Consider the following 25,705-nt stretch of genomic DNA (forward strand, 5'->3'; position numbering starts at 1 on the left):
AAATCATTGATGAATATATTGAATAATATGGGCCCCAGTACCGACCCTTGAGGCACTCCGCTGGTTACCGGCCTCCAACTGGACTCTGCCCCATTGACTACGACTCTCTGGCTTCTCTCCTTCAGCCAGTTCGCAGTCCACCTAATTATCCGGTCATCCAGTCCACACTTCCTCAGTTTAGCCATGAGGATGCTGTGGGAGACCGTGTCAAATGCTTTACTGAAGTCAAGGTAGACCACATCTACCGCTCTGCCATCATCCATCCACCTCGTTATTTCCTCATAAAAGGCTATGAGGTTGGTCAAGCATGACTTCCCCTTGGAAAAGCCATGCTGACTGCCCCTAATAACCCTCTTATCCTTGATATGCCTTGAGAGGGCACCAAGGATAAGCTGTTCCATCAGTTTCCCAGGGATGGAGGTGAGGCTGACCGGTCTATAGTTACCCGGGTCCTCCTTCTTGCCCTTTTTGAAGACTGGAGTGACATTTGCTTTCCTCCAGTCCTCAGGCACCTCGCCCATTTCCCAAGACTTGGTAAAGATGGTGGAGAGTGGTCCAGCAATGACTTCAGACAGCTCCTTCAGCACCCGCGGGTGCATCCCATCTGGACCCATTGATTTATGGATGTCCAGGTTGCTTAACTGGTCTCTGACCCAGTCCTCATCAACTAAGGCAAACTCATCCATTGACTTGACTTCATCTTCATCTGGGGTCTCAGCGGAACAGGACTCCTCAGGACAGCCCCCGACAGAGTAGACAGAGACAAAGAAGGCATTCAGTAGTTCTGCCTTCTCTGTATCTTCTGTCACCAGGGCACCCACCCCATTCAGTAGTGGGCCTACATTGCCTCTGGTGTTACGTTTTATCTGCCATGTATTTGAAAAAGCTCTTCCTGTTGTCCTTGACCCCTCTTGCCAGGTTTAACTCTAAGGAGGCCTTAGCTTTCCTAGTTGCCTCTCTACATCCCCTGACAGCAGCCCTGTACTCCTCCCAAGCGGTCAGCCCCTCCTTCCATGATCTATAAACTCTCTTCTTCCACTTGAGCTTGCCAAGCAGTTCCCTGTTTAGCCACACAGGTCTCCTGGCTCCCTTCCTTGACTTCCTACGTGTCGGGAAAAAATTGAAAAAATAAGAGGAATATAATTTTGAAAAAATAAGAGGAATATAATTTTACCACTGCAGACAAATTCAGCTTCTAATGTCACTTGAAGAATTCAGTGTTTATGCTTAAGATAACAAAATATTTATAATCACATTACCAAAATATTCAGTGGGCAATTTTTACTGGTAGACATTTGTCAATACTTTTTAAAATGTATTTTGTACCAAACAATCATGGACATATTTAGGTTTTTTTAAGCAATCAGAAAATATAACTAAAACAAGGATGTACTTTATTCTGAAATTGATGACCACACATAAACCTCTTGGAATATGACAGTTTATACATTTCTTTTTATTAAGCTGTCTTTTCCATTAATAACATATGCTATTTTTCCATCTAGGCAATTCACTTGTTTTTCCATTCTTTGGCAGTTTGTTGTTTGTTTTTGTTTTTTTGTTTGTTTGTTTGTTTGTTTGTTTTTTTTAAATTCTTTTTAAACAGAATGTCTACCAGTGACTTCGTATAAATACTAGATGCCAGGACATAATGTGTGATAGACTCAGGCAGTGAAAAACCAACATGTTAAACACCATTAGCTCTTTAGAGGAAGAAAAGATGATGAAGGTACTTACTACTTATGACCTTCCATGCTTCTTGTTTTCTTCAGACACTGAAATAAAATAAGAAATTATCAGTTAATACAAACACCTTTCAAATACAGTTTTCATGTTAGACACTAGAAAGCACATAGAAAATTACTATACTGTAGCACCTTGTTTACCTAAACCCCGACACTATGTTAGAAAACTTTTCAATCTGTGGACCAAATGCTTTCCTTGTGTAACACACAATTCTCACGTATATCCACAACAAAAACATTTAAGTGGTGTCACCGACATTGCCAATTATTATGTGTTAGCAAATTTTCCCAGCAAAAGCAAATTTACCTGGCATAAATTGAGTGACTTTTGATGAGGCAAGCCAAAATTATCCATGCTAGACATCTTCCTCAGTCAAGTTTCCCCCCCCCAAAGTTTTAGCCACAACATAGTTCAGCTACTTTTTGTGCCCATGTCCCACTGATCTGTTTTTTAAAAACACTAGCTACATCATGTCTTGAGCCATGGATGCAGAATTTAACCACCAGGTGTTTTTTCTGTGAAGGACAGCTCAGTTGCTGAGACAGAATATGATTTGTATGCTTTTGGACTCTACATTTTGTAACTTAGTATCTCCAGTTTGGATACTCAAGTCTCCCACTATAGGTTGAGCTGACCACAGGCATCACTTCCCAGCAGTAACTGAGCATATTCCTTCCAGGCCAAATTTACAAGCTAAGCTAGGCACTCCTTATAAACAACAAGCACCTGGCTTCTCCTCTGCTGCTTTCAGAGAGGAGTCTATTCTCCAGCATACAGCCAGCATGCAAATGGAGGCGCTGCAGCATGATTATAGATGAGACCAAAAAGAAGCTGGTCAGATGGTGGCTGCCAGGAAATGGCCTTTGGTAACACTTGCACAGAAGGAACACACCAACAGGCTGCCCTGAGAAATGAAGCTGATTGACTGAGAAAACAGTAATGGAAAAAGCAGCTAGGAAGGTAATGGTGCTGAAACTGAACTTTGGCATTAATCTGGGTGAGAGAGAAAAGGGCCTGCAAGGGAGATATGTGACACTGGAAAAATATCTAGCCTTGTGCTGTTGACAGACGGCACGGTTAGCACTGGAGTAGCAAAGAGACTGGAACAGATTGCAGGAACCTGAACCAGGGAATGCAAACAACCTGAGTGCTTCCTGCAACTGTGGAGCACACGCACTTCCATTTGAAGCTGAACGGAGCCAAATCCCAGATTTCCGATTCTAACCTCTCTACTGTCAGTACCTGTGAAACTTCCTGGCAAAGTTCCATGAGATGCTGCAAGATTGTATCAGAGCAGGAAATTTTCCAGAATTGGAATTTTTGTGAAGTGCTCATAAGCACTGCAGAAGAGACCACAAGAAAATTCATAAACTTGTCTTCAGAGCAGAGTTTAAATGTAAAGCCCAACAGACAAACAACAAAGAGGAAGAAAGAACCATTTCAGATTGCTGTTTGCACTATAGCACCACTGAGTCAGACAATATACAGAATGGACAGCACTAGTCATGGTTTTGCTGTAGTTTCTAGAGCCATAAGGCAGAGGCAGAATTAACTCCAGTTTTCTAAGACCTTTATGCTTGAATTCACTGTTTTAATACTGGTCCTCCTTAAGTCAACTGTGGGTGTGTGTGTGTGAGATAAGAACACAGGATTTAGCTTGTATACACATCCATGACTCAGTTATTCAGCAGCACACTTGGTTTGACAGGATGCAAAGAACAGTCTATCTAGATGGAATAACATGCACATTATGTGGAACAAAGTGTAAACAACCGGCATGGGGAACAGGTCTGAAGCACTGACCTTACACAGTGTACACGTCCACCTGACTCTCCTGGAAATCAATGTCCCTAAAACCAAACCAAAGCAAAACAAAAAAAAAAAAGAAAAAGAAAAATACATCAGGGTCACGGTGAAACAGTTCTCATTTGCAAGCACAGCTCACGCTCTTTCTTCCTAAACATCTGACCTTATATTTTGACTATAGGATCTTCTTAGTTATACTCCTCTAAGTCCTCCATAGCAGCCCTATGCCCTTAAGATATTATTTGTAGAAATGTTTTAGTTCAAAGTGAGGACTGTATCACAGCTATTAGGACAGTGTTTTCATGGTATGAAAAAGAGGGCATGTATTCCCTGTCCTGCTGTGTGACATGATGGCATTTGAGGTGTTTGAGGCTACAAGGCCTGCTGGGATAGTGTTATATGGCCAAATAGGTTGAAAGGAAAGAAAAGTGGAGTCTTACCTACACTGCCTGCTAGAAATGCTCCTGGCGTGTGGTATCACCCAAAACATGCCAGGAAAAAGGAAGGTCCCAGAGAGCTCCAGGTGGTGTAGACAAAAAGCATGCCAGGGAGACTGCCGCAATTAAAAAGCAAAAACAAGCAGCAGCCCTATGCTCAATCTCAATCCCCAGGCCTGTTTTATTTCCAGTACAGAGCTAGCTTTTGGTCCTAAATGAGAATTCAATTCGTACAAAGACAGCTTAGTGAGCACTGACATTGAGTAAACAACTGTGGTTGCTCAAAAAGAATCAGATCACTTTTGATAAGGCTTGTGGTATTTAATCTATAATTTCCACCAAGAAACGTTCCTGGATCCCATTCATTCCAGATGCTGCTCAAGGAACCAGTTATGCCTTAGAAGTCCCAGCTGACTTTCACCCTTCTCAGTGACTGAGAACACCCTGGATAACCTAGGTGTCCAGTACTATTATGCCATTCTTTTAACTGTTAACTTAGATGACATACATGCATTTGCTTTGGGTCCCACTGATCTCAATGGTACCCTAAACGATTTCCATTCACACAGACCTTGTTTCAAGTTAGATAACCTTGTGAAATATTTGCAGCACTGTAAAATAATTCATATTTCATGTTTCAGCATCACAGTTAAGGTCTACTGAAATGGAAATGGCATATATTAACAGAATTTAAAATCAGAGACAAAGGTAGAGGAACATAATAAAGGAATATTTACTTGAGCTGGATGTAGTCGATGTACTATTACAGGAACTCTCATGTTTGTATCTGAGTTCTATGGCAAATGCATCAATTTTTAGCTTGTAATATTAGGATTTTATTTTTAAGAAACATCCAGTCCTACTAGATATGTCATATCTGTAACTGGGTTTTCAGGAGGAGTTCAGGACAACTGTGTGATCTTTGAGGTCAACTTCCTCAAAGCACACAAACAACCCATTTCTATGGGTAGAAAGTTGAGCACCTTTGGCAGAAGGCCAGGATAGATGAATTTTAATGAACTCAAATGCAAAACTAATGCTTGTAGAACATGGAGGCAGGGACAGGTTACTCGAGAATGCAAAAGCATTGCCTGGGTACACAGGGATGGAGTTAGGAAAGCCAAAGCCACGCTGGGGTTGAACCTAGCAAGGGATATAAAGGGCAACAAGAAGTGGTCTGTAAAAACAGTGGCACCAAAAAGCAGGCTAAGGAAGACATGGGCCCGCAGCACGACAGAGAATATGGAAAGACAGAGGTACATTTTTATCTCAGTTTTCACTGGAAGGTCTGCCCTGTGGCTCTCTAGTTCTCCAAGCCTACTGTCAGGGCCTGCGGGTACGTATCATTACTGATATTACACAAAGACTGAGGTAAGAAGTACCTAAGCCATTTGGACATAGACAAGTCCAAGAAACCAGATGGGATCGAACTCAGAGTGCTGAGGAACCTGGCTTATGTCATTGCAACAATGTTCCCTCTGTTCTCCCTCTGTTCTCTTGGATATTATGGTGATCAAAAGAGGTGGCTGATGACTGGAGAAAGACAAACACTATATCCATCTTCAAATAGCATAGCAAAAAAAGAGTACAGCATGTTTTCTAATAGTTATCTACAGTATTTTCAGCTTTTAGTCATATTATTTTCATTCATAGCCAAGACTTTTAACATGAACAGCTTTCATTCTTCAGATATGGCTACATGTACAATGTAAACTGTCCCTCCAGTCATTTAACAGGGCCATTATTTATATAATCTGTAACTTCATGTGTTGTTGCTGTCTATTCCAAGTCCAGAAACCAAAGAGGGTTAAGATATTGGTCCAACTGTAACAAAGGACCTTATTAAAGGCATCTGGGATAGTTGAAAGCAGTGAGATTTTATAAAGATATCCCACAGTCATAAGTTTAATGACAAAAAGTGAGAGATACTAATAAAAGGGGACTGGAAACAGCCCAGACAACTATCAAGGAATTAAAAAGAACACTTCATAACCATGTAACAAAGAATCCCTACAGTTGCGAAACACTGGTCTCTCTCTGCAGCCTCAGCGCCAAGAAGTGAGCACAAAACTTTTTGACTACTTTAGGTTTTGAACTCTGTTATGCTTTCGAAGAACAAGACATAAATGTCTTGAACAGAATTAAGAAGAGTTGCTCTGCCAAAGCTGACTACAATGGAAGCACATGACACTAACTAGAGTCCACCAATATCTTCCCCAAACACTGCAGTCAAAATTAATCTATGTTATCATACAGTTTTATGTATAAAAAAAAGCTTAATTTGCCACAAGGAGTTGATGTAAGGAACTTTATTTTTCTTTTTTCTTCCCAATATATTAAGACTAAAAAAAAACTTTCTAGAAATAACATTATGCTGACATAAAATAGCATTTGCCACCTCATCGGAAAGTTTCCATTATCTTTAATGACAAAGAGTTAGGCAACATTTGTGATGACCGTGACAGACAGCCTTTATCTTAGCTAACAAAAGGTAGGGATACTCTAGGTTTGGCCCAGGAGCAAACACAGAGCACGCTGGGGAAAGCACTGCTACATTACAGCTGACTGTATGCAAATCCACGTTTATTGCTGCACAGTGCTGGATCTGAGGTTTCCCGAAGAAGTCCACACACAGCTTCAGTAATTCTGCAAGTGCTTTCCAGTGTTTTGAGACAGACGGACTAGGTGATCTCCAGAGGTCCGTTCCAACCCTGCCCATTCTGAGATGCTACCTCAGTTTCAGCATTAAACCTGAGTTGGCCCTATTCATAACAAGTCTGCCCAGAACACAAGGGATCAGAGTGCTGAAACATCCATTTCCACACAGAACCAGATGGGTTCATAAGCCCTGCCAAACCCTTGGAAATCCCTAGCACGCCCTCTGAGGAGCCACCAAGAAACCTCAGCATCATGTTCCACAAACCTCCCTGTTTGCAGACTGACACCAGAGAGGACTGTCACAGCCTATCGGCCTGGATGCTGTGAAACACAGCCGAATTGTTTCTAGACTCAGCCTGGCTTCAGAAGCGGTACAGCTGCATTCATGCAGTGCTCTGCCACAGCTAACAAGACATGCTGGAACCAAGATGGCCCTGCAAACAGCCAACTATGGCACCTCTGCATCTGTGGCTGAGTTTATCTGGGTTGTATGCTATTTACCCACAAATTATTTCCACAGGTAGCCAAAATAGCTGGAACACACACAGAACTTCATAATATTTCTGGCACACTATCCTGTTTTCCTACTGAGATATTTTATTAGCCACAATGCTGGAATGAAAATTGATGGGAGGGCACCCTCATTAATGAACAGCATTTCTATTCCTACAGAAAAATCCTCTGATTCTGTATATTCTCCAAGACCATCTGAATATACCACCTACCTTTTTCTGTGCAAACAAGAAAATGTTATCACGGTGCTTTGAGTGATTTAAACTCCAGCATACCCTACAGGCTTACCTTCCAGCTCATGTTCTATACAACAGTTGCACATGCTTGCTTCTCTTTTTTAGCTTTCTTATACTTTGTTGCAGCTTTCCCATGAGCTGAACAACCTCATACAAGTAGTATCTGAAGATTATTCATTAAAAAAAAAGACAGTACGAGTGCCTTCTCTCCAACAGCTAAATTGATAATAAACAATTCTGTACATCAATGTCACTCAGATAATTTTTCTTTTCCAGCAAGCATAAATACAAGAAGCATCATGCGGCAAGGTGAAATTCAGATTTTATGCTTACCTAGGTTATGGGGAAATCAATTAAAAAGCAAACACATTTTCCCCTAATTCAAATATCTGTCCTTGGCTGAGCATTGGTTACACAGCTCTTACTGTGCTCTTAATAGCTTAGCCAACAGATCCTATAGTAGAATTCAGGAAGCAACCAGAGACAGCAAACAGGAATCTTTTTAACTGTGAAGACTATCTGAAATGAACTGTTGATCTAATCACAACTTCTCAGAACCAAGAAATGAGCTGAAATCCTTGCAAAAATGTAACAAATGCTGATCTACAGATCAAATTTAACATCTAAAGCTGACCTGCCATAGTTATGTAGGAAGGCAGTAGACTGAACAACACATTTTTCTGAGATGCATCCAGAAACAAAAGGGAACCGAATGAAAGGCAGAACAGAATTCAGCACGCCTTATGTGAAAGTAGTGTTAATCAAAAAAACCACAGAAGAGTCTGCACTTTCACTGATAGTACTGTCCTCTCAGTTTACCATCCTTTCAAAGCAGCTCATATATTCCGAGGTTCTTCAAATCCCAACTGTCTTTGCACCTTAAAAATCCTCCAACTTTTAACTTCAAATATGACAGACTCACACATTGCATTTGATTTACTTAATATAACAGTTTTATTAAAATGAATAATCTTCCAAGAAAATTTTAATACAGTAACAGTAGATTGGTACTAAGTAACAAAAAAATAAGAATTTTAAGGACTTCAATCTGTAACAGTTAAGAGTGATAGTTTCATTTATGTAAAATACTCTGAAGGGAAGAAAATGTGCTTAGGTGAGGGAATCAATGCCATCTGTGCCTCTTCAACAGCTCTTGGCTGACAACCTATCTCCCCCACTCTGCTCCCTGGAAGCTGTGATCAAACTGAATCAAGTAAATGGGTCTCCAAAGCAAGAAGCAGTCTCACTGCAAGACAAAGATTAGGCAGGGCACAGTTGTATCTTCTCTGGCTATTTGTTACAAACATGCAGACCCAATGAGTCAGGAGCTTCAAACCACATTTCACTTTGCCTTTTCCAAGTAAATGAGAATAGAGCAGCCTATTGATCTGAATTATATGTATTGTCAATGCAGGAAAAGAGTGACAACGGAAGTCTATGTCTATATAGGCATTCGGCATCAAGATTATACACAGACTTACAAGTATTCCTACTCTAACTACATGAATAGCTACCACTGTAATTCAGCTAAAATGAATCTAGAGTTTAAGTTATATAAATATGACAAATGACAAGATTTAATTTTTCCTCTAAAGCTCTTAACACTCATCACTGATGTTCTAATCCTGCAGAATCATCCATGCTTAGCTTTAAATCCAGAAGTATTTTCATTCTGTTAGACTACTCACTGACACACTTGTTTATTAATTCAAAAAGTCTGCAGAATTGGTGTACAAGTGCTGCATTAGCAGTTCCTTCCATCCACTGCAACATTTCATCTATTCCTTTGCCTCAGACAGATCCACAGCTTTGCTTCTTGTCCTGGGAAACATATATCTTAAAGATTATCCACAACTTCTCAGAAGATATATTGCAATCTTATAAGGGAGAAGTTGTATCAACAGAATTTCAGGAGTTGACATCTAAAAAGAAGTTTCATACATTCTTAAAAGCAGCACAGGGGAAATGGCATCTGTTATACAGAGAGGGATTCCTGCTGTATTTATATACTTGTGAGGTGCTGAGGTGGAAAGAAATTCATGCTGTTTGACCCCAATTATCTAACTGTGCTGCCTAAATTACATTACAAGCCTCTCAATACTAAGCACTTCCACAGACAGTAGATAGAACTAACCTTCAAGGAGCAACTCTGAGCACCTCAACCAGAACCTCACCACTGTCCTCTGAGCACACAGAAATGACTGTTTCTGCACAAAACACCTGAACTACATGGCTAAATCATGCAGTAAGAGCACTTTTCTACTCTGTTTCTCTTAGATCTGGGATTTCATGGTGGTCTGTTGAATTACTGGGAAAAAAGATACAACAGCATACTGAGTAATTGGGCTTCGGACACAGCCATACCTCATAAACCCACTGGAACCAATTTTTGTTTTCACTGCAAGCGCTTCTGGAACTAACATTTCTATACACAATTTCTTCCACTTCTTTCCCCTCTCTATCAGGGTTTACGAGACATCCCAGCAAAAAGTTTGTTTATTCCATTCCATTTATTCCTTTGTCTTCATTCAGGCTGAGAGAGTTGGGGTTGTTCAGCCTGGAAAAGAGAAGGCTCAAAGGAGACTTTATAGCAGCCTTCCAGTACCTAAAGGGGGCCTACAGAAAAGGTGAAGACGGACTCTTTCTTTATCAGGGAGTGTAGTGATAGGCCAAAGGGTAACGGTTTTAACCTGAAGAGGGTAGATTTAGATTAGATATTAGGAAGAAATTCTCTACTGTCAGTGTGGTGACACATTGGAAGAGGTTGCCCAGGGAAGTTGTGGATGCCCCATCCCTGGAAGTGTTCAACGCCAGGTTGGATGGGGCTTTGAGCAACCTGGTCTAGTGGGAGGCATCCCTGCCTATGGCAGGGGGGGTTGGAACTCGATGATCTTTAAGGTCCTTTCCAACTCTAACCATTCTATGATTCTTCACAGGTTCAAAACACCAAAAAAAAAAAAAAATTATAAATAAGATTCAACATGCAGAAAAAACCCAACCATGTACTGAAAACAACAGAAGTATCAGAGAAATACGAGTCATTTTTCCAAGGAGGTACTTTGAGCCAATATAATACTCCCTTTCCCTTCTTTTTCAAGCTAGTAAATTGTGTGGAGAAAAATCGCAGTAATACAGGCAGGTATCTTAAAGGTCTAAGACTGTGTGATTAAGGACTTGCACCATTAGAAAACATACACAAAGTATGAAGATATCTGGATGTTTTGGGTCTTCTTTCTGTCATTTTGTGACACTACCTAGGCATCCATCTGCAAACAGTACATCCAACAAAATGAGTAGTAGTACTATTGACATTAAGTATATAAAGACCTGTCTTTCACTGAATTTTACACTGACCCTTAATACTCTCTATGCAGGGCAGATGACCAATAGCTACTGCAGAGAGTACTGTTAAGAGTTACTTTATTCCAAAAACAATTATCATGCTTCTAATGTTTCAGAATACACAATTACCATAGGAAATTATTCTGCTTAATTTCCTGGTATAGTCTAAAGAGAGGATGATATCCAGGGCCTCTTTTCTTATGCGATCATTTAGTCTTATTATTCTACTACCAAGTCTGATATGTACAAGTTAATAGAAGACAGTGGCAGATAAACGGAGCAAATTTGCACATTGGAAATTTAGAGTATCAATCCATCTGAACTGCACTGGTTTTCAGTACTCAAGTGGTTAGAGATAAGTTTTAGCCAACATGAAAAAGTGGAAATTTGCCACTATGTCACCATGTTTTTTAAAACCTGTTTGCTCCTACAAAGTGCAAGAACCGAGTCAACCATTAGTATTCCTCTCAAAAAAAAAAAAAAAAAATTGTGTCTATTCGGTACTATATGCTTGTCATACTATTCCAAAGTCTGTTAAGTCAAACTTACTGGCATGGGTGATCTTCTTTCTAGAGCACAACATGCATTGCAATGACACTTGGAGCTGAGGTGGGGTTTTTTAGTTTTTTTTTAATATTTGAATGACAAATTCCTAAGAATGCTGGTTTATCTCAAAAATACGGATGAGAATGGCATATGTAGTCTCAGAACAAAATATTTCAAATAAATGCAAGCAGACTCACAGGTGGAAGATTGACGAGCAAACAATAGCTCTTTCCAGATAAGTTAACTTGCATGCAGAACTTCATCATTTACATAGACACAAATATTTAATTACACATAAAATTAATTTTAAATTCTTTTTTCAGAATATACTGATTTTTCAGCTGCTTATTGTAAAATAATACAAGAACAGCATGTAGTATCAGTTTGCCTTCATGTAATATCTTTTACTTCACTACTAGTTTTCCACTTATATTTGTGAAGAACACTGAGCAAATGCCCTTTGGAAAGAACCAGGTAAGTATTGTAAATACTATGTGCATTTTATGGAAGAACAATTTGAAAATAAGTAGTCGAGTCGTGGGTCTAACCTCACTCTGCAAATGAGCAAAGCTGGGGATATATGCAATCTAGTATTTAATCTCATTCTAAATGCAGACTTGCTTCATTTCTCTGAAATGACTATCAAATTGTTTTGTAATACACATTTGTTCTCCTAGTTGAAAAAACAGTATCTTTAAATTTAGTAGCCAAATACTATTAAATAAAATGCCATATGGAACACCTGCTGTGCACAGATTATAAAGACAATATGAAGATAGTTTTTGTGACACATTCTACACATAATCAGCCTAGAGTTAATCTTAGGTTCTACAAAGGGAAGGTTTCCTATCAGAGAAGCAGCAGATGTACAAAAAAAAAAAAACAAACCACACTAAACTCTTTTCACGTGTGTACTATAATAAATATGAACAAATATGGTTTCAGAAGTTCAAACTAATGGTTCTCTTATTTAGATACCCTATTTGCTGACACAGCCAACACTCTCAAGTTTCTGCCTGCCTCCTCCCTTTTCATCCATGCAGAAACCAGGAAGCAATGCTATTATACCCGAGGGGAAACAATGCCAGGGGATGGAACTGGGGAAAATAATTTTCTCTAGATCCCCTCAGGAGATCATTTCACAGCCATGGATAAGAGATTTGATTAACAAAACAGTTTTAGCAGGCACAGCAACAACAATACAGAATTATCTTCTTTCATTGCCTTTTGAGAAATACCATGATCAATAGAGACTGTATATTCATGACAGATGCATAGTCCACCCAACTTTTATATTACTGTTCTCAGATGTTGGCACACCAGCCGACTGTTCCTAAAGCAGCGGTGATCCCTATGAAGCCACTCACAAGATGGACCTGAGTACTGTTTCAGTGACTCAGAACAGACAGTTCCCAAGGTTGACGTAAATGATTGCATAACTGGTCAAAATGCCCCTCAGTTTGCCACGGCTAACAATAGCCACAGGAAAAACTACCGTGAGACTATTATTACCAGCAACACATAAAAGGTCAAATGTTTCTACTGTTCTTGACTGCTTGGTTCTTTGTTTAACATTCTTCACTCTCCAGGCTTTTGTATTTTTAATGCTTCTGCATCATGTGGCATAATTTTGTCTTTAGAGTGATTTTATGGTTGAGAAGTGGCAAAACATCTTGAAGAATCAACTACTTCAGAGCAACACTGTTGGAGGTGATTTTGAAAAAAGTATTAAAAAGAGTCTTTGAGGACATTTCTTGACTTCAGCTGAGATATTAGCACATTTTTTTCTGCCAACTTGTACCAACAGCTTTCAACACTAGTTTAAGAGTGAAAAGAGCTGTTATTATTAATTTCTTCCAGAAAAGGTTACTTGGGAATTCATCAGAATAATATAGTAGCCCTGTACAGTATGGATAACAGAGAAGAACAGGCAAGACAGGTGGGCTTGAAACTCTACTAAGGGGAAAAAACCCAACCCTATAGTAGAGTTCAACAGGAATTTTACTTTGTACTATGTGATTCCCTCCACATCCCAATAATATAATCTTGTGAAAGAAAAATGTTCAAGAAACCTTCCCCCTTCCATACAGTCATAACTAGTCCTCTTGAACCTGCAGACTTTCAGTAATGAGCATAGCTGAATGAACTCCCACAAACACGATGGAAGAAATAACTTAATTCTTTCTCATTTGAAAAGGTGGCAAATTCCAATTACCAGCATCTAACTTCTGAGTACACTGTTGTTTGAACCTTTCTAGAAATAACAATGTTTCACCTATGAAGATTTGACAGTAAAGAAACTTCGGAAACTATTTTAGACCAAGGTTTCACAGCATTTAACTGCCACATCATCTTCCAGTAGAACTTGCCACAGGAAAAACATGACTGGTTATACCAGTTATGGCAGTTTACTACACAAGAGAAGATCTCTGTGGCTTTACGCTAAATTCCTTCTTCAGTGGTACTAACATAAACCTTAAATCATAAAGTCACTCAGTTTAAACCCATTGGCTACCCTATTCAAAAAGCAGTATAAAAATTGCTAATGTCTAAATGAGATATTCCTGGACTTGACGCTAAGTACTGCTAAGAACTGCAACTCCTAGAGCAGTGCCAGGCAGACAGCACTACAGTGGTACTTCCATTCACTCCTTGGGAACCCTGGACAGACAAAGTGGAAAAAGAGTAGATTACCAACAAAATTAGGTGAAAGACCATAACCAAAAGCAGCCTGCACTGCATACTCTAAAATCCAGCTCACCATTTTCTCTGCCCATCACTTTGGAAAAGTGATCAAACACAGTTTTTTCCTTACAACAACAGCCTTGCTAGACCAAAAACATGAGAACAATTTATTTCCAAGAAGACTGCTCTGGAACAAGAGCCACAGCTACCTTCTGAGACCCAAATTAAATAAAATCCATCCAGAAACTGAAAGAAAGACAATAATAGAATGAAATATGGGAGAGGAAAAAACAAACAGGTGCTTCCTGGAAATAAACAGTCACTTTGGTTTAAAGCAAGGCTTGCGCAGGCAGGAGCAAAATATTACAACCAACCAAACAGAACAACCACTCCAAGCTTCCAAAATATTCACACAGTGTAACCTAGGGATAGGGGGGTTAAAGGATGTACCCCTGAAATTACCCAATTCAGTTTTGCATTTATAAATTGGAACTGAGGCAAAACTGAATTACTGTTTTAAGAGGGTCCATGCAGGACCTTGAGCTTATCAGCACTACCCAAACCAGCGTGGAACAGGAGACTTATTTACATTTGGTGCTATACATACACACAGCGATACCGAGGATAAAAAAGCACTGTGCCCTTCACCCTTTCCCTAAAAACTGACCCGATGTTTCAAGTAATTTGCTTCCTTCCCTTCTTCTTCTAAATGACTGGAACAGATAAACAACATTAACGTGCCAGGTGGATGGATGCAGGTCAAACCTGATTACCAAGATCAACCTTCCACAAAACACAAGCTTTATATCAGAAGTTTGGGGTTGGTTTGTGGTTTTTTGGGTTTTTTTTTTTTTTTTTTTTTTTTTTTTTACCCTCACAGCTTCCAAATTCCAAATTCACTAGCTGTGAACGCCTCGGTGCCTGGTGTGACAAGAGACATTATCTTACCATAGGAAGCCCCGCCAGCCCTCTTAACCCAGCCGGCCCTGCGCCCTCAGGTAAAATACAAGGGCCGCCGCCCCGGACAACCTGCGGCCCGCAGCCTGCCGGCCGCGCCGCAACCGCTGAGGAGAAGCGGCCGTTTTCCTCTCCCCATCCTTCCCCGCTTCCAGCGGGCAGAGAGCCAGAGAGGATGTACGGGAGGCAGAAACGGATAAATACAATAATCATGGCACGGCGAGATAACCGCACGGCGGGAGGAGGAAACACACGGAAAAAAAGGGGGGGGGGGGGAGGATGGGGACAGATGCCATCTTGTGCCTCGGCAGTTTCACCCCCAGGCAGGTCCGGCCCCGGCTACACCCGCCGCCAAGCCCTGACGGGCGTCAGCGCCTCAGGCCCGGCCGCCGCGCCGCCTTCTTCCCCCCCCTCCCCCCAAGAGGCGGGCGGGGGAGGCGGCGCCCACCCGGGGTTGCCCGACACCGGCCGCAGCAGCTGCTGGCGGAACCCGTTTACCCCGGCAGGCTCCGGCACTAAGCCCAGCGGGTCCCCGCTTCCCGCACTCACCTTGCCCGCGGCGGAGGGGAGGGCCGAACCGGAGGCGCCGCCGCCGCCGCCCCTCCAGGTGTTCCAGCGCCGCCGGCGTCACAGCGGTGAACGGAGCCGCCTCTGCCGGCGCGGGCGGCCCCCGCAGCGGGGCGGAGCCGCCGCCCGCCCGCCTGCCCGGCCCCCGAGGCGGGAGGGCGGTGGCTGGCGGGTCAGCCGCGACCGGGGCCGGCGGTTTCCTGGCGTTGGCTTCGGCCGGGCCGCGTTTCCTCCTCCTTCCCCGGCCGCGCTGTGAGGAGACGCCTGAGGGGAAAGCGGCGGGAAAGGCTCCCCCGTTTGGGGCCCTCCCGGGGCTCCTCTCACCGCCTCGACCGAACCCCCAGGCTCTTCTCCTCATCCCTAGCAGGCTGGGGACTGCAGGTGTCACACGAAGAGCGGCAAGCAAATATTAAAATGTTTTGGCTGCCGTACGTAGGTGGTTGTCATCAAGGAAGTGGAAACTTGGAGAAAAAGGCCCTGCAATATGGCAGGCAGGTGGCAATGTGGAAGGGGATCAGGGGAGCGTTGGTTTTGAGCTTGGGTCAGAAATGGGTCATTTGGGATTTTGTGAGAGCTGTTTTGAAGTACTTGAGGTGGATTTTAAGCTGATTTCAGAGCTTGAAACGAGGGGAAAGGTTCACAGGTGGCGTTTGAAAATGCTCTGTTGGGTAGGTGGGAGGTAAAAGGAGAAGTGGGGGAGCAGCAAGGTAGGGCGAAAAAATTATCCCACTTAAAATGGGGGAGTGTTAGCTTCCTTGTATTGCACAAGATGAGAGGAGCAGGTAAAGCACAACATGGGGAACACGACAGCGGGAGTAGAGGAGATGAGGTCGAGTTTGTAGGGCCCAAGGAAAGGGTTGAAGAAGAGTGGACTGGAGTGAACTCTAGAAAATGAAGGGGGGAGAAGAGAAGTGGAAATGAGGATGGTAATGGGGCATCGTTTGATGAACTTTACAGGGCTCTGAAGTGCTCACATCTGTGTCTTGGTGTTTCTGTGAGGCATAGCTGAACCACTTCACTGGAAGTCACACATCTAGGAGCAAAAATGCAAGATGTTTACAGCAACAGGGACGTTACTGTGAGACAGTAACTCTGAAAAAGACTTGGGATCCTAACGGGTAGGTAGCTAAGCATGCACTCACAGAGCACTGAAGAAGTCAAAAGGGATAATTTAATTAAAGGCTGTATAACCTGAGGAATTTCAAGTAAGATCTGGGAGGTTGTATAATTTCCCTCTTTGGCACTGGTGTGACTACTAACAACAGGTCATACCTGAGTGTGGTGTACATAGTGCAGATCGTCTGATGACAAACTGGAATGGCTTTACGGCAAGAAATATGGGATTGCTTCCTAGAACTGCAGAAACCCTAATAGGATAGTCTTTGTGGTTAAACACAATAACAGCGAGCAAATATTTTCATAGAAGACAAGTCTCTTAATGGGGTCCTCAGTCTTGCAGAAAAAGATATAATGCTTCAGCAGCTGGAAGTTTGGCATACAGGAAACCTGATGTTAGATATCTCATTTGCCTTTAGATATTGTACTGTAGACACTGTTAAGCTGTGCTGGTCATCTAGAGCTCTTTTTAGAGCAAATAGAAAAAAGTGTGTTGTAGGGTGTGGTTTATCTGATCTATTTTAGTTTCTGATGAGTTTAATTGTTCTCTGGACATGAGTTCTCTTGACTATGAGGGAGTAACAGGCTCAGGTGTAAATACTTGCATTACAGGTATTACCCAGTTAGTCAAATGAGTGCTGGTTTTGAGAAAAAAATGTTCATGGAGTTACTACTTACCTCTCGAAAGGGAAGCGGTGCTAATAAGTGACAAAAGGTCTCTCTGTAGTGGATGAGGATCTGGGATCCCTTCAGCCAGGTCTGGCACTGGGTTTTGGTAGTTTTTCTTCAGACGTGAACTTGAAGAACTCATTGTATCTTTTAGTGGCATTTATGTGTGCAAATCTCCTAGAGGAGGGTGAAAAAAGAAAATCTTACACTATGTGAAGGAAGTACTTTAACTGTTGCAGGAACAGAACCAAGACACAAAGGGAGATTTTATTTGGTAAATTTAAAAGTATTATTTTTCATAGTTGCATGAAGGTAAGGTAGGAGGGCAAATAGTCCTCAATAAACCTTGATTCTGAAAAGCACTGTACTTCTGTAATCATGGAACTATTATTTTCATGCTAACAGTTATGTATGTATGTGGATATACCTAGAATCAGAGATTTAGGCTAGCTCATTTCTAGTTTACATGAGGTCAACATTCTGCAAGTTGCAGACAACTAGCATCATCCAGCTTAATGTCTTAAAACATTAACTGAGATTACTATATCATAGAATCACAGAATGGTTTAGGTTGGAAAGGACCTTGAAGATCATCAAGTTCCAACCCCCCTGCCATAGGCAGGGACACCTCCCACTAGACCAGGTTGCCCAAGGCCACGTCCAGCCTGGCCTTGAACACCTCCAGGGATGGGGCATCCATAGCTTCTCTGGGCAACCTGATCCAGTGCCTTACCACCCTCAAAGTGAAAAACTTCTTCCTAATGTTTAATCTAAATCTGCCCTCTTCCAGTTTAAAGCCATTTCCCCTCATCCTGTCACTACATGCCCTAGTAAAAAGTCCATCCCCAGCTCTCCTGTAGACCGCCTTTAGGTACTAGAAAGCTGCAATAAGATCTCCCCAGAGCCTTCTCTTCTCTAGGCTGAACAGCCCCAACTCTCAGCCTCTCCTCATAGGAGAGGTGCTCCAGCCCTCGGATCATCTTCAAAATATGTGTGTATAACCTCAAAAAATAGTTTTAAACCTTTATTCCTCACTATAGTGCAGGTATTTCTTAATCTTTTATCATGTTTCATATAGTTTATCACCAGACGTGAATTTTATAAATACAAGCAAGTGCCATCTGGTTGTTCTAGCACCTCTCTCATCTCCCATGAAGATATTTATAGTGCAGCAGAAATACAGAAATGTAACTACAGAAAACAGTTATTGCAAGTAATGCATGAAATAAGGTGTACTTAGTACTTTTCACAAGCTTAGTTCTTTGGCAAAACTGACTGGATGCATGAAATGATGCTGAAGCATGGTGCTACATGCATTCTGTTACATTTTTTCCCCATTTAGGCAAAGTATACTAGTTACTTAAGTCAACTAACCAGTTGATCCACTGACCTTAAAAAAAAAAAAAAAGTCCATTTTTGTTGTTTTGTAGAGATCCACATCCTCTTGCAAACTGAGATTCTTTGGATGACATAATCAAAATTGCCATAAGATTCAAGTAAAGATAAAATACAACCCTCTGAGGTGTAACTACTAACCACACCGCAGTTGAAAATACCCATTTTATGGGCAGAGAACTGATTTTCCCAGCCCTCAATCACACAAACCTAGAGCGTTTGAAAGACTGAGCTAGCAATAAATACTAGCCCTCTTCTTGTAAGATCTTTTCTGCATCTGAGCCTTGTGTTACACTTTGCCCCAGCTGCATTTAATTTCTGAAAGGACAAATAAAGATTGGGATCACATGTTGACTCAGTGAGACTCATTTTCCAGTCATGTTTACTGTATCACATTGCTACTACAGCATACTATGGCCTATGCTCCTCTTGTCACTTAATTTGGTACAGTCTTCTGCATTCTCTGCTATGTATATAATATAATCTTAACAAATGTGTGGAAGGTTTGGTTGTTGTTGTTTTTTTTTCCCCCCAAACCTATGTTATTATATTTCATTAAGTAATAAGACAGAAATTCAAACAAGAAAACGGAAAACTATCAGTAGGGGGAGAGAGTAAACTAGAAATTCAAGTATTTTGGAAGCCTAGTGGTAGTGAACTGTTTGTCAGTTGAAGCAATAGGAATGATAACTTTCCCTTTTGTATATTATTTTCTTAAGATTTCTCAAGATTTGCATGTCCTGTAATTCTGCCCTCCATTTAGATGTATCTGTGAATTAGTCACTTCAGAAATTTGCATGGTATCAGATATCCCAGAAACTACATTGAAGGTTTCTCATCTTCCCTGGACTATAACATTAATTGATGGTTGACCTTTCACACATTAAGATGGTTTTTAATCTTCCCATAGCACTTCACTTGCCCTGTGTTTCTCATCCACATAATGAAGTACAAACATTTCATGCTGTGGTTTATGGACACAGTTGCTGCCCGTTTGAGTTTCTGCTCAAAATTTGGAAATCGGGGGGAAGGGAAATGATAGTCCCCTTAAACTTCCTCCAGTCCCTTATATGAATTTTTTTGGTCTTTTGTGTCCTCTCTGATCTATCTGCTAGTCTTTTTATTTTTCTTGCCACACTGCTCCCGGTGTCTGGAACACCATTGGAGTTTATAAATGGCTTTTCAATCTTTAATCTGTTTGCAAATTTTTTAGCAAAATCATCTATCTAGTTTTATGGCATTTAATTCTTCAGTTTGTGTTCTGCTGTTTTGTATTTATTTCTATAGTTAGGTATTTTAGTTCTATAAGGCACTTAGTTTGTATTGTTTGTGTGACAGACCTGTAGATGAAAAGCCAGTGGAAAGTAGAGCGTATTCTTTTGTGCATTAACATCATGAAGTGAAGGAGCCAATCCATACAGAATGGAAGGAACTCTACAGAGTGGTGTATTCCTACAAACAGATTAGTGAGAGACTAATGTAGACCAATTCTAGTCATAAGTTGAGGAAATTATGTAATGTAAGGACTGCTTGGCCACTTGTGTCTGTGATAAACGTGATTCCAGCTTAGTGATCTGCTGAAAACCTTTAGCTTATTGGCAGCTTCAGAGATTTAATTAATTAATATTTTGTTTCTGCTTTCATAAGCGGGAAAATATGTACTATGAAAATGAAGCTGCTGAAATGGCAGCCAGGTTTAGAATTAGAGGGCTACAGGGTGGAGTGGTGCCAGCATCTGACTGTTAAGGTAGGACCAAAACTTTGCCACATAGGAGTCAGCCTGTAATGATGGCTTTCACGATGTTTACTCAGCATTGCTTTCCTATATTTCTGCAGACTTAAAATGAAACAGTTGTGAGCACAAGGGCTTGCCTGGGTTTTTCTGTGTGTGGGATCAGTTTCATTCCAGATATTGTCCAAAGTTTTAACTTTTAATGTTGCTGTCCAAGTGGAGGTTAATATACTCTTTTTGGCAATCATGATCAGTGAGCTTGCCACACTGCTCCATTGTTGTTATTGTACTTTCTTCCATGATGCTACAGTATTTCTCTATGTTATTGTTATTATCAAACTCTTTGGATAGCCTTGCAAACAGCACACAAAGTACTCTTTCCTGTCAAATACTTTTTATTTGAATGGCAGGGATGGGGCATGTGGAGTGATCATCTATTTTTCATACCTGACATTTTGAATCAAAAGAGCTGTGTTAGTTAATCTGTTGTTTAGATGGAGTTGGTGTTTGTGGAAATTCACCAGAGAATTAGGGAGGTGTTCAAGAACCAGATTTATCCTTAATAAAGACCAGTAGACAGTAGGAAGATGAGAACTGGTGTGGTGGCAATTTGCACTGATTTCTATCTGAGAACAATAATAATAATAATTAAAAAGTCTCATTTTTAAGTATTTACTTGAAAATACTAATTAAACTTACACACAATCTGCAGTCATCAGTTGTATTCTGAAATGCAGATATATTTGATTTGAGGTTATCTTCATCTACTGTGGACTTGGGTAAGCAATCCAGCCCCTGCAGAATGCTATGAATTTATTTTATATAGTCACACATATTTATTATAGTCCCAGCACAAACATAAACCCTGTAGTTTTGGCCACTATGCATACAGGTTGCAAATAGTAATTTCTTCCCCAAAGAGGTTTACAGTCTGAAAGAAAATGCAAAATGGGAGAGAGACAAGGATCATTGTTTCTGCTTCATAAATGAGAAATTGAAACATAAACAGATACAATGATTTGTCAAAAAAAAGCCAATGGCAGAGCTGGCCAAGGGTTCTTCGATTGATTTACCACTGCCTTTAACCATTCCATCTTCCTTCCAATGTTTTCAGAGGCTAGAAATTCGTAAGATGCGCTTGCCTTTTCCACAAGGTTGAGGATAAGAAGGGAGCAGGGTACTAACAGAAGCTATGTTTAATAAATAAAACTTCTTGGGAGGAAGTTGAATCAACAAAATAGTTATGCATTGAATAGATTTGCATGGTGGTAATGTGAACTAAATGGCACATTTTCTATTAATTACAATTCTTTAGAAGACAATAGTGTAGCAAATATAGGCTGAAGCTCTTGGATGTTAACATGCTCCCTTCGATGTGTTCATGAGAGTTGTTTCATCTAAAAAAGAAAATCTTGTAACAATGATATTATTAAAATATTCTTGCCTATTAGAAATATGAGTCACCTCATTTTTAACGTCCTGGAGACATTTCATAAGTTAGGGCGATGAAATTCTATTAAAAAAAAATCTAACAGCTGTTATACTGTGAAGTGTAGATACTGCTTATTCTCAGAAGTGTGAGAATAATTCTACTACATCAAAAAAAAAATCTTATAGCACATTAACTATTGCAAGCAACTACAGAGATTGATTTACTTCCAACCACCCATGTATCATATAAACACTTCTATATTAAAATGTATAGTTACTGAATTTTCTGAAGGCATGATCCTTAATAGATATTTCTTACCAAGTAGTACTATGACTTGGTATCTCAGGTTCCTACTGAGCACCCTCAACAATATACACTGCAGATAATTTAAAATATTTGATTTTTTGCAAAAAATGTTAATGTTCAGTTTTGTAAACTATTCTGATATTTGCTTGAAAAGAAACTAAAATGAAGTCATTGTACTTGATAAGCCTGTGTCACATGTGCCAAAGAATTCTTAGTGATAAAATGGAAGTGAAACCAAGCATCATGGTTTAAATCTTTGAGATTTTGACAGGTTGAATCAGATCCTTCAGTGCTGTGTAGTCTCTTTGCCTTCAAAAGCAATCTGATTTGGCTGTCCCAAGATAACCATGTTGAGATAGAAGATATTTGCCAGTTCCTTATGACATAAGGACTTTATGTTGTTTTTACAATGTAATAGCAAAAATGTGGCATTGCTTGAAATTAAGGAACACAACACTGGTGAAGTTTCATCTTCTAATATCCTGAGATCTCCTGTCTGAGGGAAATATCTTTACCAATCATTTTCTTTTATTTTTTAGTTGCCACAACAGGACTTGTGGAGGCTACTACTCTGAAAATACTGCTAGTCCAACTTCAGTGCATCTATGCATTTGAAAAACAAACCATTTAATTTTCTGAAGTGTAAGGCAGATTTTTTTAAAGTGTTGGGAAATATCAATTATTATTGAAAATTCTATTTTCCAACCCTTTTCATACTAAGCTTTTGAAAAGCACTTCACCTCACCATGGGAATATAATTGAGCTGAACTGAGAAAAAAAAGGTTGAAGTGTTCTTCTAAATAAAGAAAGTATTTGCTCTTCAAAATACTGCTGCATCTCTCATTCAGCAGTGATTTTTTTTTTCCTCTCCTCTTTTGGGAACAGCATGGATAGTTTGTCCCAGGAGACAAGCTGTACTCTCACAGACATTCAATATTTTCTGTTTGTGTTTTCCTTTTTTTCTGTCACATATATGTGTATTCCACATTACTAAAGATGAGTAGGTTTCCTGCATGTTGCTCATGAGATTATCTTCAGTCTGATTCTATGAGAAGTGTTTTGATATCCTCAGAAGGTTTAACAGAGGTGAAAATGTTTTGGGCAATTAAACCATTTTGCTCACTAGGTTGATGTGCTGTAGTTCAGCTCATTTCTGCTGAAGAGAGATCAAAATTTCCTTGGAATATACATTAAAAAAATCTTGAGATTCAGCTTCCCTCCTACTGCAGGGTTTGAAAAAGGCTCTTAAACTGCACAGATACTCTTAGTAAGAAGACTTAAAATATCCATGTAATTTTGGAGAAATCATATTATTTTGTTTGTTGTGAAAGAACACTAGATTGATTGATTGTCATTTTGAGTTATCAAAAATGTGGATCGTCTTAATAATTTTAGAGACAAAGCCTGCTAAAATTTGCTACTTTCTCATGATCAGCTCAGTGATTTGTAATGCAATAGTTTACTGTGCTGAGATGCTGCAGTGAAAGATCTGTCAGCTTTTCCATTATCACATCCTTTTTGGAGAGGATCCTAATTCATTCATTTCAATTCCCATCAGGATAAAACTTGGCTTATAATACATATTATTGGTAGTTTTAAATTCGTTTGCATTTGGAAATGCAAAATATGTCATATCCTCACAGCTCTAATCTGTTGCCTCTACAGCAAAAGAATTCATTAGACTGAATTCGGGAAAATAAAATATTCAGGGCTAGACTGTTCCTTTCAGCACAGCCTTGATCCATGAATGATGTGCAATCTGTGCAGCTCAAAGCCATTGTGCCTTTGAGACACTTTCCTCTGGTGTAGTACAGTCTCGCTTCCCTCTGGTCCACACCAACAGCTCATTTTAACTTCCCCTATAAAGGTGGTTCCTATGCAATGTGAAGAGAGACCTCTATCTATTCTCCTTCCCAATGAATCTGAATGGTGAAGAATGTATTTACTATTTCTGTGTACTAGAATACAAGATCTAAATAGGCTGCTCATTGGTACATAGGCAAACCTTTTACGCACCTGGCTGCTCTGATAGTGGAACAGAACCCTAATGTTATCTTTCCTTTTTGAAATGGTAATTAACGATTTTTTAGCTAGCTATATAGGTTTTGGTTTTGATGGTATATGTTATAGGGATGAGCAAGTAATAACACCGTGCGAAATTTCACTGAATGGATTCATTGTGGCTAAGTAAAAATTCAGAGTCTGAGCCCCTTAAACATTGTTTTCAGGAACTACCGGTCCAATCCAAAGTCTCAGTGACTTCCATGACTGCTGGTTCAAGCTCCTGTAGTCCTTCTGTTTATGTAATTTTAGAATGTCAGGCCCGCTGAGCTTGGTTCAGTCCCTTAGCAATGTTTTTTCACGAGTACCTTAACACAGAAATGAATACAGTCTAAATGATCTAATTAATCTAAAACAATTAGTACTCTAACTCAGACTAAACCAAGATAAATTTATAATGCCTATAACCTCATCTCTCAGGTTAATGTTTCTCTTTTGAACCAGGAAAAACAATGCAGAACCAAATATTTGAGTAATTTGGAAGACATTGAGTTATTTAGCTGTAAAAAACATACACTACAAAATATGGCCAATAAAAAAAAAAATCAATTAAAACCTCCTCCATTCCCATTGGTTTTATACCTACCTTTATACAGCTTTTTTGAGAGCTATAGAAGGTGTACAATCATAAGTATCTTTATTGGTATTTGTTGACAAGATCTGCTTGCTGGCCTCCCAAGTACCTGTGCTTTGTGGCAGAATCATGGGGAGGGAAGTACTACCCACCGCAGAGAAATCCTGAGTTGGGGACAACTTAGGAATTGGACAGGATGGGATGCTGGCTGATGTCACGGAGAGGGTGCTATCTGTCGTGCTGGAGAGGCTGTGATCACTGGGAGATTTCTGATGACTAGAAAAAGGCAAACATCACACCTGTGTTTAAGAAGGGCCATAAAGGTGATCGGGGAGGTGCAGGCTGCTCAGCCTGGCCTCAGTCTCTAGAAAGATTGTGGAGCAAATCCTTCTGGAGGCCATTTGCAGGGACTTGAAAGAAAAGAATGCAATAAGGAACAAACCAGTATGGATTTGCCAGGGATAAATCATCCCTGAGCAATTTGATAGTTTTTTGTGATGAAATAACTGGCCCTGTTAGTAACTGGGAGAGAACAATGGATGTTCCATGCCTTTACTTTAGTAAGCTTGTGTCAAAGTCTGCCGTAGTGTCCTTATAGCCAAATTAGAGAGACAGATGATTACAAGGCGGCTGGAAAACTGGCTTCATCACTAGGCTCAAAGGGTCAGTGGTTTAAAGTGGTTTAAAGTTCATGTAGCCACTAGTGTAGCTGTTTTGAGGTTGATCCTGGGCTAGCATTGTTTAATGTCTTCATTAATAGCCTAGATGATGGGGTGGAACACCCTCAGTGAGTTCATGGCTGCCACCAAATTGGAGGAAACAGCTGATGCACTTGAGGGCAAAGCTGCCATATAGGGGCATCTTGAAAGACTGGAGAAAGGGGCTGATGTGCTGCTTGATGTGCGTGCGTCTTACCTAGTAGGTGCA

General features: G+C 40.4%; 1 protein-coding gene across 1 annotated transcript in view; it reads right to left on the reverse strand.

Moving 5' to 3' along the window:
- Positions 1-1,775, reverse strand: part of ICA1 (islet cell autoantigen 1) — a 62,184-nt gene extending 60,409 nt beyond the window's left edge. Inside the window, exon 1 of the mRNA XM_082480109.1 lies at positions 1,738-1,775. Coding sequence (XP_082336235.1) covers positions 1,738-1,754 — 17 coding nt within the window. The 5' untranslated portion in view covers positions 1,755-1,775. The remainder of the gene's footprint in view (positions 1-1,737) is intronic.
- Positions 1,776-25,705: the final 23,930 nt, after the last annotated feature.

The sequence above is a fragment of the Vanellus vanellus genome (genome assembly GCF_965231255.1).
Source record: "Vanellus vanellus genome assembly, chromosome: 2".
Taxonomy (NCBI): Eukaryota; Metazoa; Chordata; class Aves; order Charadriiformes; family Charadriidae; genus Vanellus; species Vanellus vanellus.